The sequence below is a fragment of the Zonotrichia albicollis genome, chromosome 8 (assembly GCF_047830755.1).
Source record: "Zonotrichia albicollis isolate bZonAlb1 chromosome 8, bZonAlb1.hap1, whole genome shotgun sequence".
Lineage (NCBI taxonomy): Eukaryota > Metazoa > Chordata > Aves > Passeriformes > Passerellidae > Zonotrichia > Zonotrichia albicollis.
The window spans coordinates 19691204-19707225 of NC_133826.1; the positions used below are offsets into that span (position 1 = coordinate 19691204).

At 37.3% G+C, this 16022-nt stretch overlaps 1 protein-coding gene across 7 annotated transcripts in view; it reads right to left on the reverse strand.

The window, feature by feature from the left end:
- COL11A1 (collagen type XI alpha 1 chain) overlaps positions 1 to 16022 on the reverse strand; it is a 124589-nt gene that overhangs the window by 15369 nt on the left and 93198 nt on the right. For all 7 annotated transcript variants that reach the window (XM_005482021.4, XM_074546182.1, XM_014276045.3 and 4 more), the window contains 11 exons: positions 15567 to 15620; positions 12051 to 12104; positions 11237 to 11344; positions 10600 to 10653; positions 9624 to 9677; positions 9473 to 9526; positions 3074 to 3127; positions 2504 to 2611; positions 2261 to 2314; positions 1915 to 1968; positions 1347 to 1400 (listed from right to left, as the gene is read on the reverse strand). In XM_005482021.4, coding sequence (XP_005482078.1) covers positions 1347 to 1400; positions 1915 to 1968; positions 2261 to 2314; positions 2504 to 2611; positions 3074 to 3127; positions 9473 to 9526; positions 9624 to 9677; positions 10600 to 10653; positions 11237 to 11344; positions 12051 to 12104; positions 15567 to 15620 — 702 coding nt within the window. The remainder of the gene's footprint in view (positions 1 to 1346; positions 1401 to 1914; positions 1969 to 2260; positions 2315 to 2503; positions 2612 to 3073; positions 3128 to 9472; positions 9527 to 9623; positions 9678 to 10599; positions 10654 to 11236; positions 11345 to 12050; positions 12105 to 15566; positions 15621 to 16022) is intronic.

The window sequence follows — 16022 nt, forward strand, 5'->3', positions numbered from 1 at the left end:
GCTGCACCTCACAGATGGCAATATTACTACTGAAACTGTGTGTCCTTCTCAATCCAAATTAAGACTCTTGTTAGGTCTTTTTCTTGAAATTGATTCTACCATACAAGTGATAAAAACTAACGAAAAGCAGTTTTTTCAGGTAAGCATGAAACTTTCTGTCTTTCACTGTTACTCTCTAGTATAATATTAATATAATACAGATTCCCTACAAGTTTGAAATATTCTGGTGCTCAAGTAATGTAGAATCTGATTCTAAAAATGTTTTCTCCATAATTCAGATAGGGACTACATTGAAATATTTAGCCATGCATTTTCCCTAAATTGGAAATGTGTCAAATCACAGGTAACATGGAATCTGTGCTTTGAAATTGTTTTTTTGTCTAGGTACAATCAGATAGAATATAGCCTGTCTCTGAGGCGTGAGCTATAATAAAGAAGGAAGTTTTAATTTGATGTCAAGCAAATATAATAATTGCTAATATTCAGTTGAGCCATATTTCAGTTTTAGAATAAGGTTGCTAACGTGACCATAATAATTTAAAATATTATAAATACTTTGCATGTTGGTGGAGCAAATAGATTACTGTACAAAATAAATAAAACCAATTAGGCATGTCATTCCACTCAAGCCCATTAAACCAAGCAATTTAAAATATTTTGTTAAATAATTATCAGCTCACATTTAATAACGCCACTTCTTCTGTTTTTTAAAGTGTAAAAACTGCATCTAATTGCTCTCTGAAGCAGACCTAAGGGTTGATGCATCTACTACAGTTCTGTGATTGCAACATTATTTACTGGGTTTGATTAGGTATATTTGTAAACCCTGTGAACCTTCAAAAGCTGTAGAAATGGAATAGCTTCATTAGTTAAAGAAATGCCTGCCTGTTAATCTTGTATACAGATAGGATGATATAGTTTTGCACAGTAGCTGCATTGAAATTATTTTATTTCCAAGACTAAATACACCAAACCAGACACATTCTTCCTGCTCCCTGATAGCAGACATGTGCCTGAAGATGGTGTCTGCTATTACTGTCATACCAACTCACTCCTGTTAGCAGACTGATTCAGTAGAAACTCAATTCTTAAGTGAAAAGAAAAATCACCTTTATGGGTAAGCAATGCATTCTTCCCTATGTATTTTTTTGTTCTTATGTTCTTATAACCCATGTTAAAGAGCTTTCTCTGTTGTTTCTATTTTTTTCATTTCTCTTATAATATTACTTAAAAGAAATGACAAATGTCAGATATGAGTGTCCCAGCATGAAACAAGTAGCTGAAATTCTCAAGGACACAGTGTCTCAGAAGGAGAAGTGTACAAGAGAAAATGAGATATTCCTTACTCTTTTCCCAGGAGGACCAGGTGGGCCAGCTTCACCTGAAGGACCTGGTGGACCCTGCAACAGAAGATTAAAATCACAGCAGGAATAAAGGATGAAGTTCTCATCTGTATTAAATGCCATGAACATCTGCCATGTGTTAGCCCCATCAATGGACAGAATCTACAGAAACAGAGCTTTGATGCTTAATATGGGTATTGCTCAGGTACTGCTTAAGCTCTTGGCTTAATTTCCTTAGTTCAGCTAATGAAGATTATTTGGCTGCAGCATTTCTTTCTTATGCTCAGAGCTGCTCTATTTTTAGTGCTCCTCAGCAGCTCCAGCAGAAATCCTTTAACACATCACTACTTCTAAAGGAAATTGAGCTCTTCCTTCATTGTGTTACTATAATATGGGCAGTTTTACTGCTTCAATGAAATAAATAGGTTTTTTTCAGTATAACAGAAAAAGTGTCCACTCTGAAAATATTTTTAAGAGTGTGACTGCATAGAAAGCCACTGATTTGGCAAAAGATACTTTCTTATCATCAGAGAGATTATGCAGGTGAAATAAAAGGAGAGAAAAATCTTACAGGTTGACCAGGATCACCATCTTCACCCTTCTCTCCACCAACACCATCCTGACCCTACAGAATTCAAGAAAAATAAACAAAATTAAAAATTCAGCTAATTTAGGCCCTTATCTTTCATATATGAATATAAGAACACTATTTTTCCATAGAGCATTTTCCCAAGGTCATTATTTTTGAAAATTTTAAAAGATTTCTTAACATTTCTAAGCCTCAAGAAATGCATGAACAGAAAAGCAAAGGATCTTACAGGTAAGAGTTCATGCCCACACAAGAAGGAGAGAGGGTCAACTAGAATGAAGTACAAAACTAAGACTAGGACCTAAAACTGTTTTTAAGGTATACTTACAGCTGGACCAGGTTCCCCAGGGGGACCAGGATCTCCAGGAAAACCAACTGGGCCCTAGATAGATCAGGAAAAAAAGCAAAGAATGTGTCATCCATTGCCAAGCAGGTAGCACTCATCAGAAATCTTTTATGAAGCATATAATGAATGTAGTAAACTTGCAGGAAATGCTATGGTTCTGTATTCACAGATTGTATTCAGCAATGGTTCACAGTGGTTTGGGTTAGAATTATGAAGCTCACTTACTGGGTTACCCTTAGGCCCATCATCACCTGGAGGTCCTTTAGCACCTGGTGGTCCGGCCGCTCCAGGTGGACCAGCTTCACCTTTTTCTCCCCTTTCACCTTTTGGACCCTGTGGAAAACACATGAAGACAAAAATGCTATCTGGAAATGGAATGGCAAAAAAGATCACAATAGCAAACTGATTTTTCAGACAATGGAAATTTATCAATTTCCTCAATAAATGGTGGCATGCGAGTGGGAAATAAGGATCTCTTAGGTCAAGTGCCAAATTCTGCTCCCAGATTTCATCAGTGAACTGTTTCCAGAAAGAGAAACATGCAAGCCAAAGTTAATACTTATGAAAGGAAAAATAGGCATTGTTTTGGGAAGTCTCCATCCTCTGTTAGTACAAGATGTGGCTATGATTATATGGAAACAAATATCATTTTAAAGGTATAAGTTCTCAGCTGAAAATTCAAAGAGAAAATACACAAGTGCACAAGTGATCTGAGGAAATGCTTACCAAAGCCCTGCCAGATACCACAGTTCACCATAATAAATGTTAATGATAAGACAACAACCAAATACTCACAGCTGTTCCAGATTCTCCAGGAGGTCCAGGGTTACCAGCTTCTCCAGGCTCACCCTATAGATGCATAAGAATAAACTTATGAGTCATTAGGGAGAATATTTTGATGAATTTACTTTTGTAATTACATATTCTTCCCATGCTTATTTAAGTAAACAGCTTATAAGAGCAGGTTTTTATTTGGTCTACCTAGAGGGGTTGAATTATGTATATGGTTTTGCAGAACTGGAGTCTGAAATTTGAGACATAATACATCAAACTAATATATTCTTGAGCCAGGGAGACTCAGCTTCCCTTTGGGCTTTGGGAGATGTTCCCCTTTATTATCACACATACTGCAAATTTCCTGCTTCTGATTATTGCCATAGCTACTGTTGGAAGAAGAAAGAGCTATATAAAGGAAAATCTAATGATAAAATAATAGCATCAGTTAGAAAAACTTTCTCCACAGGCTACAGAGGTGTGTGCTGTGTATTTACCAGTGATGGAATTTATTCTGTAAAGCAGATGGCTTTCAGGATCATACCAGTATGAAAAGAAAATCCATGCAAGTCAAAGATTGTGCACTATTAAGTGAACATTTAAGATAATTTAGTCTCCTTCTGAGCTAATACACAGTATTATCTCAAGGACTGTCTTTTCAAGTCTTCATTTTAAAGTTTAGTTATGATCAATTATTTTCTAGCTCAGTGGTCTGATGAATAAACTTTAATAGAAAACTCTTCTGTTAGTAGAATATTTAGTTATTAGCATCACAGAAACATAAGTCATGGAAGGATAACAATATGCTTTGTGATTGTTATGGAGTGCTTGGATAAGAAATACATAATCTTATCCTAAAGGATTTTTCAATCCAACTGCTAATGGGGGGAATTTTTTCCCCAAAATATATTATTTTTCTAAGAATTACATCTATGAGCAAGAGTAGTTCAGTGCTAAAAATGTATTTTTCCCAATCATTTACTGAATTCACAGAATTAGAATAAATTTGTGTACCCTTCCCAACCTGTGTGATCTCCAACCCCTCTTCATTTTACAACAATTCAGTTAGTTCATACATGTCTGTCATTTCCACCTGGTCAGTATAAAACTATAAATCATAAAATACATTTTTAAAACAAAACTTATGGTGTAGATACTGAACCTTTTTTTCAGAGAAGCTCATAGCACCAAGATAACCTCACTGGGACCAGAATTTGGCCCAGTACAAATATTTTATTAGATTAAAGAAAAATATTTCAGTACCTCTCAACTGAATTCCAGACTAGGATAATTAACAGATAACCAATATTTCAGGAGCAATATTAAAATGTCCTTTAAAAAGGGCACTATTAAAGGATGAATGTGCCTTTAGAAACTCTGGTATGTTCTATTAGATATACTAAAATTTGTAGGAACTTCAAAAATTAATGATCTCTTTTAGTGTTTACTTTAGTCTTTACTTCTGTGATGTTACATTCATTTTAAAACAAAACAAAACCTATAGTGGATGCTTCAGGTCAATAAGTGTTAAGAATGTTTTCTAGGAAAATTCATAATCTTCATTTCCTTATTCTCTGCACAGCATTTTCTGAGTCTGCAGCCTCATTAGCACTGGGGTTTTGTCCATGCCTACTATAAATCAAATGAGATTTTTGTAGCAACAGAGGATGAAGTCTGGAATGAGTAAAAATATGTTTTTCGTGTTAGTGGCCATGCTTTATCCACAGAGTCTTTCCAAAGGTGAGCCCATGGCAGGACAAAATGAAGCAATGACATGAGAGCACTGCCTGTGCCCAGTCTTTGCTGCCAAGCACTTGTGCAGTATAATCACCTTGGCAGCTTCTCAGAGAGAGTGAGATCTTCTTCTGCCTTCCTGCCTAATGATGCTGTAATTCCTGATGATCCACATGTGATTGATAGTACAATTCTTACCCTTCCTGTTGACAAGCACATCTTCATTCCATCACACAACACTGGGCTCTCTCTGACCTACACTTGGGAGCACTGGGGGGGCCTCTGGGGGTGCCTGCTCCAGCACTCACAGTGATGTTGGCTCTGTGCACTGCAGCTCCCCAGCAAGCAGCAGTGTGAAAAATGGAGGAATTGGAAGGGCTAGAAAATGTCAAAATGTTCCCTTAAAGGGCATTTGTGAAAGATGAGACCAGTTAAAGTTTCATCTCACATTAATATTTCTGTATCATTGCTCTACTAAAAAATCTGCCCCTTCCATGTATGCAGCCCTTGTTTTATCTGACAGTGATTTCCATATTCCAAGTATCAGGTACTACGAAATGCTGCATTTGGTGTAGATAACTGTTAAGGGAGTTAAATAGTGTTTTGATAGAGAAGACTGTAGCTGATATATATTCACAGAGTGCATTTTATAGTTACTAAAACTTGTGTAATCTACAGCTATTGTTGGCCCTTCTCTTTCTTTTCATTTTTAGCAACAATGGCATTAATTCAGAATCTTCTCCATAGGATATAATACTTCATGTTCTGTTGGGAAACAGATTTTATGATCTAATAATATATTTATTCCACCTCTAGAGATTTCTCTCTCTCTTTTTAGCAGCTCAGATCTTTTAAAAGTTACTGCAGTCTTTTTTCGGCAAAGCCTTCCTCTGACAGAATTTAAAAAGAAAGACAGACATCTTAAACTATAAAGGGTCATGTAATTTTGCAGACATGCTTAATTCTGAAAACCTTCTTGGATTAAGCAAGCAGAATGGTTTCTACCAAGCTAGGCAAAGTACTTTAAAAGTTAAAATATAAAAAAAATAATAAAAAGTTTAAAGGTTTAAAAAATGTTGTTTTCCTTATGATCAGTTCTAGAGAACTGATATCCAAAGCACAGAGATAGTGGATGGAAGGCTGCCACCTTTTGGTTAAATTCTGGGACATGGTCTTTAATTTTATGACAATGAGAGGCAACTTTGTAACTGACTGGGTTGTGAAAAGTTAGTATTGCTCCTTTTTGCCATTCTCAAAAAACAAAAAAAAAAAAAAGAGAAATTGTAATTCTAGAAGAGAATCCCTTTTGCATAGGTGTGCATATGTGTTATATATACTATACATATATACATATATATATATGGCTCTGTGGGGAACTAAATTTAATTGAGAGAAATTCTAAAGGCTGTGTTTTCTTGGAGAGCTCTTGTTTACAGTGTTGGAGAGATGGAGAATGATGAGAAAAAAATCCCAGTCAGGAGGTCATGTGAACTTATTAAAAGTAATTTTTTAGGATGGATGTTCAGGTAGCCTAAACTGTCACAGACACAGCTTGATTAGTTACCTTAGCAGTGTCTACACATATGTGTGTGGGAAAATGACATTTACACATAAAATTGTCTGTGAACACTTATCAAGCATGTTCCTAAACTTAGAGCCAGGCTACTCAATTGATCTTGTCCTCTCACTTCCATCTGCAGTAGAAATCAATGATTAAGCATGAGAACTATTGATCTCACTTGTTTACTGTGTTGGACTCCTTATTAGTGCACTACTTTGGAAAGTTTTTTAGAACAATATAGTAGGAATAAATTGAAACCCAGATGAGTATTGTGGTTTTCTATCACCAGACTTTTGCATGCAGTAAAACCAGGTCTGAACTCTGAGAGGCTACAGAAGGAATGCTTAGGTTCTGCAGACACTGGGTTTGCATTGCTCTCTAACTGATGGTTTTTAACTGCTGTGGAAGGGAGAGGGGGTAGAAGAACAGCGCAGTGCTCAGTGCAATTATCACAAACTAATCTAAATTAGAAAGGCAAATTTATTTCATTCGGTTCTGTGGAAGTGTGGGGTTAACATTATTTCATCTGTTTCCCCTCTGTTGTAAATTCTTATGTACATTCTAAGGCACAGGTTAGAGAAGTCATGAGCAACTTCCTGCCTGTTTAGAATATCTGCATGTTAAACCTTTGCTATCAAATTAGAGATAAGAGTGTGTAGGTACATTTGGTTTTCCCTTTCTCTAAATTAAAAGCAGAAGAAAGTGACTGCTCCTGGTGTGGCAGCTGGATTTAAGGGCTCTGCTGAGTGTCAGACTGGCAGGCCCTTGGTGGGGGTTACAGCAATAACAGCGCAGGGCTGCAGGAGCATTTGCAGCACTGATGCCTTTGAACACTCAGCCTCTTGTGTGCAGAGCAGGGGAAACAACAACTGGTTAAAAATGCATGGTGCTAAGTGTGACAAAAATTGTTTATCTCTTCCAGAAGATAAGGGGGCTTTGAAACCCGTGTAATAATGAAAAAATATCTCCTGGTCAAACCATTAAAATATGCAAGTGAGCAAACCTACTTCTCTCCTCAGCAGTAATACAGATGATGCTAAAATGTTTTTCCACATTCCTTACTCACTGTATTGAATTATCTGTAGTATGGTGTGTCTTTCCTGAAAGGAGTGCAGAGGCCAAAGCATGCTGACATAATAAGAAAAACATTGGGGGGAAAATGTGTGGGAAGAAAAGGAAAAGAAAAAAATGCATGTTTTGTTTAAAAGCATGACCTGTCCTCCCATTGCAGCAACTCCCCCTGAAAAAACAACTCTTGATGATATCTCAGCTTGAAATCTCATTAAATGGAACTGAAATTAAGGAGGAAGATAGCCTAAGAAAGAAAATAACCTGGCACGTACTAAAACCTAAGAAGGAGGAGGGAGGAAAGTAATTACAATTATATAAATTTCCAAAATAATACACTTGGAAGCTTCTCTTTGTGAATGCAGAGAATATGGGATATAAGCTAGAGGAAATAAAAAATGACAACCAAGTGATAAACAGTCTGAACTTCATGTTCTTGAATTAAATTTCATGGCCTAATCATCACAAACAGTGATTCTAAATCACACAGACGAGTTGCAGGGAGAAACAAAGGAGGAAGGGGTTCAATATAAAGCAATGTGTTTAGAAAATGGCTGGAATATATTTTGATTGTGAAATGCTGAAAATTGAAAAGGTGACTGAAACCAATGGCAAAAATTCCTATCAAGTTAAATGGGCCACAATATTATACAATGTGGGTTTTTTTTTAAAGCACTGAATATAATTGGCTGCTACCCTGGATGTTCTCATAATTAACATTTTTCTCAGTAGTGGTCACAGGACAATTTTTTCTTCCCACAATGCCCATTATTTTCTGTATTCCACTGAAATACAGACTCTCTTTTCCCAGTAACTTTTTATTTCTCTCAACTCCTAGATTGTGTCACATTTTTGGAACTCTTCCCAGAGAGAAGAAAACAAATCCTGCAGTTCTTCATGAGGCCAAGATATTTTCTAAAGTAGAGTGAATGAACAATGTAATGAACTTGGGACATTAGAAGGAATATCCTTGTTAATAATGCAGTCAAGCAGGAGGGCATCATGTTTTGTGTGTCTTGTGCAATTTTGGGGAAAAATTGAAAACACCAGAATGCTGCTGCTCCCAAGAGGCGAGCTGATGCTCAGAGCCACATCCTGAGAAGGAAGCACTGCAGGGAAGCACTGCAGCTTGACACAATGACATCTCTTTGGTCTCAAAGGACAGTAAGGGACACAAAATAGGATATTTCTCCATCAAACCAAATTTTATGTTATATTATTCTAGTACATTCTTTGCCATATCCCAGAGTACTGGTAAGTGATATAGTTGATGGGCATGTAGGGAAAAAAAAAAAAACCTAACCATGAAACATCTGGAAATTCTTTTAAAAGGCTGGTTTAGTTAGAAAAAGGGAAATCTTGCTTCATGTTCTGAAAAGTCAAAAATACGGAAAGCTTTCTGAAAAACTACCAATACTGACGTTCCTAGAGATGTCTTTTCTAGGATTCACTGACATTGGTGTTTCTTTGAACATATGTGATTCTCTGTGACAAATCATTAAATACTCAAGAGCAATCTACATAGTTTCTCAATAAGCAATTTATATATTGGCCTGGAATATATTTCTATTTTGTTTCCTCCATCTCGTGCTCCACTCAGGATCTTCTTTCCCATTCCAAAGTTCAGGAAAAAATTAATGTTAAACCTGTAACATTACAGCAAAAGGCTTTTAGGCTTATATAGATGATGTGGTTGAGGTCATGTAGCTTGATAAAATAAACATAAACAAGCACTTTAAGACTCTCTTTTGAACTTCTTGCTTGCTCAGCACTATATAATAGTTTACTCTCTTGCTTCAAATTAATCACAGGGAAAAAAGCCCTTATATCCCTGCATATCTCATCTTTCCTTTAAAACAAGGAAGATACAATCTGGTATGTTCCTTGGGTAAAATATGAAAGTAACCAATCCCAAACAAACTCACTCCATATCCTGGCAGAAAATTTTCTGAATAGAGAACTGAAAATAGCAATGAAAATAATTTTAATGAATGAATGTCATATAGCATTCCTATTCCCATGTTTTCTCTTCCTTGGGGGTTTCCATCCACACTCACCTTTTCACCAACACCTCCAACAGAGCCAATTGAGCCTGGGGGACCTTGAGGACCCTACAGTGACAAAAGATTTTTGTTACCCAAAATATGGTCATCCAAAATAGGGTGCTTCTTACTAAATTAGCAAGACAAAAAATAGGTTGATTCTTACATCAGCTCCATTAGGACCCTGGGGACCTCTGGGACCTGGTGGGCCAGGTGGACCCTGTATCAAAGAGACAATGTGATTTAACAGAATTACAGAACAGATATAGTAGAGTTACAATCAGGAAGAATTTCTGACCAATGAAAAATAATATATTTAATCTGTAGAGGGCTTTTAATCTTCACCATGCAGCAGGAACAGCATGGCCAGATTGCTGCCTGCTGGATGAGTTCGAAAGGTGACAGGAGGCCCAGGCTGTGTCACACAGTACCTGAGCTGGACATGACCTGATGCTTAGGAGCCCCTGAGGATTGGTTCTTTCCCTGCAGGTTCCCTGCTGCCCATCCCACTGCCGGAGACCTGGAGCAGCTCAAGTGTCTGTGACAGCCCTGGGGCAGAGCTGCACCATGGTGCCTACAGATGGGCAGGAGTGAAGCAGCCAGGCTTGGCACAAGGTGTTGGAGGCAAAGGTATAGAGCAGAGAGCTTGCACAGCACTCAGGAACAGCCCGCAAGGTGTTCTATCAGCAGGAGGAACAGCTGGAAAATGCATCACCCAGGGAAGTAAACAGAGCCAAGCAGGGTTTGCCATCTCCTGGCCTGCATACCTGACACTGTGTGTTAATAACAATGGCCTGAACCTGGAAGGCAGCTCCAGACTCTCTGGTGCAGTGGTATCTACTTTTCCTCTTTCTTTCTTGAACCTGATTGTCACTGGACCATCTCAGACACACAGAGCATCTGCTTTGCTATCTATTTTTCAGTATTTTCTCATGTTAGATAAATCTCAATATTAATGATGAGGGAGTAGATGTGGGAAAGCGAAGAAAATCCCAGAGAGAGAGTTTATGTTACACAAAATGTTTCATACTCGGTCACCAAATTCAGGAGTATCTTATCAAATGGTGAGCAATAGAGAAAAGACAATAATGTATGGAGAATATTTATGTCCTGTAGAGTGACCAGTGAGGAAGAAGTCTTACCATTGGGCCCACATCTCCATTTTCACCTTTTTCACCTGGTGGGCCCGGCAGACCCTAAAAAACATGGGGAAGAATACTGTAAGTAGGGTCCCTGGAATGATTAGTTAAAAATCAATATGAAACAATCAGATCTACACATCAAACTTGTGAACTTGGGAGGAGGCAGGATGGTGGAACAAGAAGAAAAAGACCTATTTGCATTAAAATGGAAAGAAACGGAAGGGAGCTTTTCATATTAAAGTAAATATATAGGTAATCCTAGGATGCTTAAACTAAGTGATACAATAACTTTGGGGGGGAAAAAACCCCACCAAAAATGCACACAGAAATGCTACACTGGGTGATTTTAAAAACACTGCCAGGATTATCCAGAGCTTAGGTGGGAGTCTGGATAATTTAATGCTCTGATGTGTATATATATATATATATATATATATATAAGTGCTGCTGCACTAAATCTATTGTTTATGCATGAACCCCATCAATATGGGATCTTTCCTTTCTAATTAAATGATGCTATCATTTATTGAATAATAGACAGTAGTCATTCAGTTTCTGACACAGAAATCAGTGTTCTTACACTTTTTCTGTTACATCTTGTTTTACAGCTGTAAGGTAAAATAATAAAGGAATTTACCTGCAAGCCAATAGGGCCTGGGGGCCCAGGGAAGCCTCGAGGACCTTCATCACCTTTTTGCCCAAACATCCCTTGCTGACCTCTTGGGCCTGGCTCTCCATCACCTCCCTGTTGGGAAACAATGAAGAGCAAAACTATCACAGCTCTGATAATAACAACAGGAAAAGCAGCATGGAAATGACTGGGAAATAGCTAGAAAAGGGCTCAGAATCACACCAAGTGTCCTCACAAATACATGTTCATCATCTTGGCTGGATGAAATCTGTTGCACAAACAGAATGTCAGCACATGCTCTGGTTTAATATAGGTCAATTAGTGCTGCATTTCTCACAGAAACTTTCCCTGAGTTCCCCCTCTCTATCACATTGGCATAAACATTCTAGCTGTTGAATACCAATGTATATATGAGTAGCACCAATATTCAGGGTAAAAGAATTCAGAGCCTTTTAAATAAAAATAAGAATTAATTCACTTGGTATCAGGTGGATTTTAAAAAAGACACTCTGTTTTAACTGCATCCGTACCAACCTGCCAAACACACAACAAAAGAAGTTCACTGAAAGGATGGTCCCCATTCACTATTTACAGTATTTAATTTTTAATAATTTTGTCAAATTATTGCCCTGCTGTAAATCTGCCATACAGTAACACCCACACAGCCTTGTTTACAATAAAGAACTGCAAGTAAGTGGGCAGGGACAGAACTGTTAGTGGTGTTCTGAAATATATTCCTGAGAAAGGAGCAAACAGTTCAGAGAAGTCAGGATCAGCTGAGTTATGCAAGGTTGGGGTTGGCTCTGAACGAGCCACTTACAGCAATCCCTGGGGCTCCAACGGGACCCTGCAGACCTGGGGGACCTGGAGGACCCTGCAACAAACACAATTCAAAGGACAAGTTGGTGATTGTGACATCTGCAATGAGATTAAAAGCAAATACAGACATGACAGGAATCCCCACTTGCACAACCACAATCTATTCAGCATTTCCATGTTTCTCCATAGAGGATGTAGCATCACAAGTCCTTTCCAAAATCACAAGTCCTTTCCATTCAGTACAAACTATTTAACTCTCAAAAACTCCGATTTTCACACCTATAATAGACAATGTTGGCATTAGTTAGAAGCTCATTTTTAATGTTTCAGAATAAATTTCTATGTGAACATGAATCAAAATGATTTTTTTTTTCACAATTAAAAATATGAAAACTTTCAATGAGGTTTATGCCAAATATCTCTCAAACTTTAAAGCATCATCTAAAAATCTATCTTTAATTCAAATGCTTATTATTTGGAGTAGTTTTTATGAAACTGCTAATTATTTTTGCAATGGCACAAAGCTTATTTTCACCTCTAGGAGACATGAAAAAGTGCAAGTTCTTGCTGAGCACTGGGAATCACATTTTCTTTGACATTAAGTCTCTTTTCAACAGAATGACCAAAAACCCCAGTCCCTGAGAGGAATGTCTTTTTTTCATTCCCCCTGCAGAATGATAATTAAGTTATATTGCACGTAATTAGAAGTCAGTCATGCAGATATGATATAATGAAGCTATCAGAGTACAGGAATGCAAGATCCTACTTTATGATGTAAATGTAGTAGTTTGAATCTTGTTTTTGCCACACTAGAGGAAGTAGACTGATGAAGAGTTATGCTAAGAAGGCACAAAACTCAACACCTGACCTTGGCTAATTTTAGTCTATTCAGATGCCAAGTTGCCTGCAACTTCTAGGCTTCAAATTCTGGTTTAGAGCAGAATAATGCCATGATTTATAGAGTTTGCTAGGGATAAAATCAGATTATTGTGCCTTTTATAAGGAGAATTAAATAAAGGGACTTCTTAAGTCTCGCAGTCTATTTCGTTCTCTGGGTTTTATATATATTTTGGACCATTTTATTTTCTAGGGAGTATGAAGCATCAAGCTCTGTATTTCTTCTCTTTTACAGTTGTATTTTTGTCCCATACCTGATGGCAATACATGAAACAAAGCTTGCTAGCCTCTGTGGTGACATGCCTAAATGAAAGGACTCTGAGGAATGCTCCAGCTGACTGGCAAGTGTTACCATGAGAAAGAGATTTGGCATGCATGGATTTTTCTACACTCTTCAAGATGCTTCAATGTGCTCCTTCATTTTATAGGCTCTGGAATGAGGCCTACACATTTTTAAACTAATTTAAAAACCCATTTTGATATTAAGCACTGTTGGAACGTACTCTGCAGTTGATTAATGAGGAGTTATTTGGACACATGGCCAGATTCTTTTTAGCCATTGCTTTGGAGGGCAAATGGAGAAAGACTGATCAGTATAATGAGAGAATCCTCAGTTAATAAAGGCAGCTGCGATAACTGAGGAGGTTTTGAAGTTCAAGGGAGGACAGCACATCAACAACAAAATTGTGCTGTCTTAACTAGAATACGCCAACATAGTTAGGCACAGGATTTTCAAACCCACAAAAAGAAATCTTTGTTAGTTTCAATGGGGAATTGAAGATTTTTCCAGCTCTTCTTAAACAGGAAAAATGAATCACTTCTTTGATCAGGATCCTTGCTGTGATCAGGCTCTAAATGCCCACCAAGGCCTTTTGTGGGTGGCTTGAGATTGTAAATATCTGTTCTTTATGTCCTGTGATTCCAGAACTGGTACTTCCTTGTCAGAACCTTTCAGAGGTGACCAACAAGCCCTTTCTTCCTGCCCCAACAGGCATCTGTCAGCATGTTGAAAGGAAAGCAGATTTAAAATGAAAACATTCTGAAATTGTCAGGGTTGAATGACTGCAGTTGAGGGCAAACTGATTGCAGATTCAAGACATGTGACTTCAACCAGAGTTACATTCACTTCAACTAAGCCTCAACACCGAATACTGTACTTCAAGAAAAAATGTGTAATATTCTCAAATGCATTAAACCTTGAAACTGGGAGTCCAGGATACATTCTCAAATAATAATGCTGCAGACATTTTATTTTTAAAGCAGTTCTGCTGGAGCAGGCCCAAATGCATCAGTACTCACTATGGGAACTGAGGTCACAGTCTAATGCTCAGCATAACTAGCTATGCTAAAATTATCTGAAACAGAAGAGTGCAGCTTGTGTTTTTTCTCTGGATTTCTCTGATGCAAAGCATTTCTAATGAAGAGGCATGGCAAAGGGGAAAACAGGATATGCCTGTGACCACATGCAAAGCCTGAAGTGGAACTGGATCAGAGGCTGGAACTAGCTGATCCTAAAGCCCATTTCCAGCCCAAGCCATTCTGTGATTCTATGACCTGTGATTTGCTTGAGTATGTACATATCCTCCCATAAATATAATCTGATATTATGTAAGCCATAAATTTGGTGTAATTTTTTAAAGTAACATACTGTTCTGTAACTTGTCAATCTCAAAAGTCACACTGTTTTCAAGATAAATTTACTTAGCCATGAATACCCCTGTGCTGAGTTTGGAGCTTTGCTAACTGTGAATAGTGTTGAAATATAGCAATAAAAGAGATCTTTCTGCCATTACTTCTCAATTGTTTCTCAAGGAAAACTACTCAAGTAAAGTACCAGTTTATATTGAATTTGAACAGAATTGAAAACATACCATTTTGAGTTTTTAGAAAAGAAGCCAAAATCAAATGGAAATAAATAAATGCTAGTTTTATTCTTTCTAGCTTCAAATTTCACAATGAAAAAAGCTTAATTTTATATGTCTGGCCTAAATAAAAAAGGAAGTGCTTGAACTTTATAAATAATTTTTGAAGATAGAAAAATGTCAAATCAAAACAGTAGAAACCTGATTATTCCTAGGTTCACTAAGAGGCCTAATGATAATATATGAAAACTTGAATAAGCCATTTCATCTGCCTTTAGTTAATTGTGCTGCCCAGGAAGTAGATATCCTTTGGAAGTTTTTGAAACTACATTAGTAGATTCCTCTGCTGAGTCTCCACAGTTTCCATCCTCATGGCTAAGAAGCCAAAGCTGGGAATGGTCACACAGTGCAGTCAGTGAAGTTCAACACAGTAAGGGAATGTATGGGAATTTGTGGTCTCTCCAGTTCAAATGCAGAATGGAGGAGTTTCAGTGATACAGGAGGGTGCTTAAGAAAGTAATTTATATTTTGTAATGATTCTGTAAACTCTAGGAATATGAGCAGTAATAAATACATGCCTGGATCTGTAAGTACAAACCTCTAGTATTGCATTAAAAGAACATTGTTTTGAAGGAACATTTTAGGAGTGTGTCTTTTTTTCTGCTCATTTATGTATCAAAATTACCTGCATACTTCATGCATGAATACCTTTTATTTATAAAGAATAGATGTAATGCACAAAGGATTTTGCTACTCACGTTTTCTCCTTTGTCACCTTTACTACCTTTCTGACCTGGTTCACCAATTTCACCCTGTAATTGAAAGTTAAACGTTAAACTTGTTTAAAATGTTCTCCTTCACACTCAGCTGAAGTCAATATCATGGTATCTCCAAATGTTCCCTTTGATATGATTATTCTATGTTTTATGCTGCTGCTTCAAGTGAATGCCTAAAGGGAGCAGTTCTGCAGTAATCAATAATATGTCATATTAATCTAGATATTGATTGCTGAATTGAAAAGGGCAACAAGACCTGGCTTTGAAGTATAATGCTACTGAGCTCTAAATAAAGGAAATTGTGTTGCTTATGTCACCTTCAATATGAACTTATAATGAAAGTAGCCTGATTTATAGACTCATGTAACTGTTTATGACTGAACTACTGCTTTTCACTGGAGTGTACAGTATTTCCAAACTTCAAAATTATTCAAATCA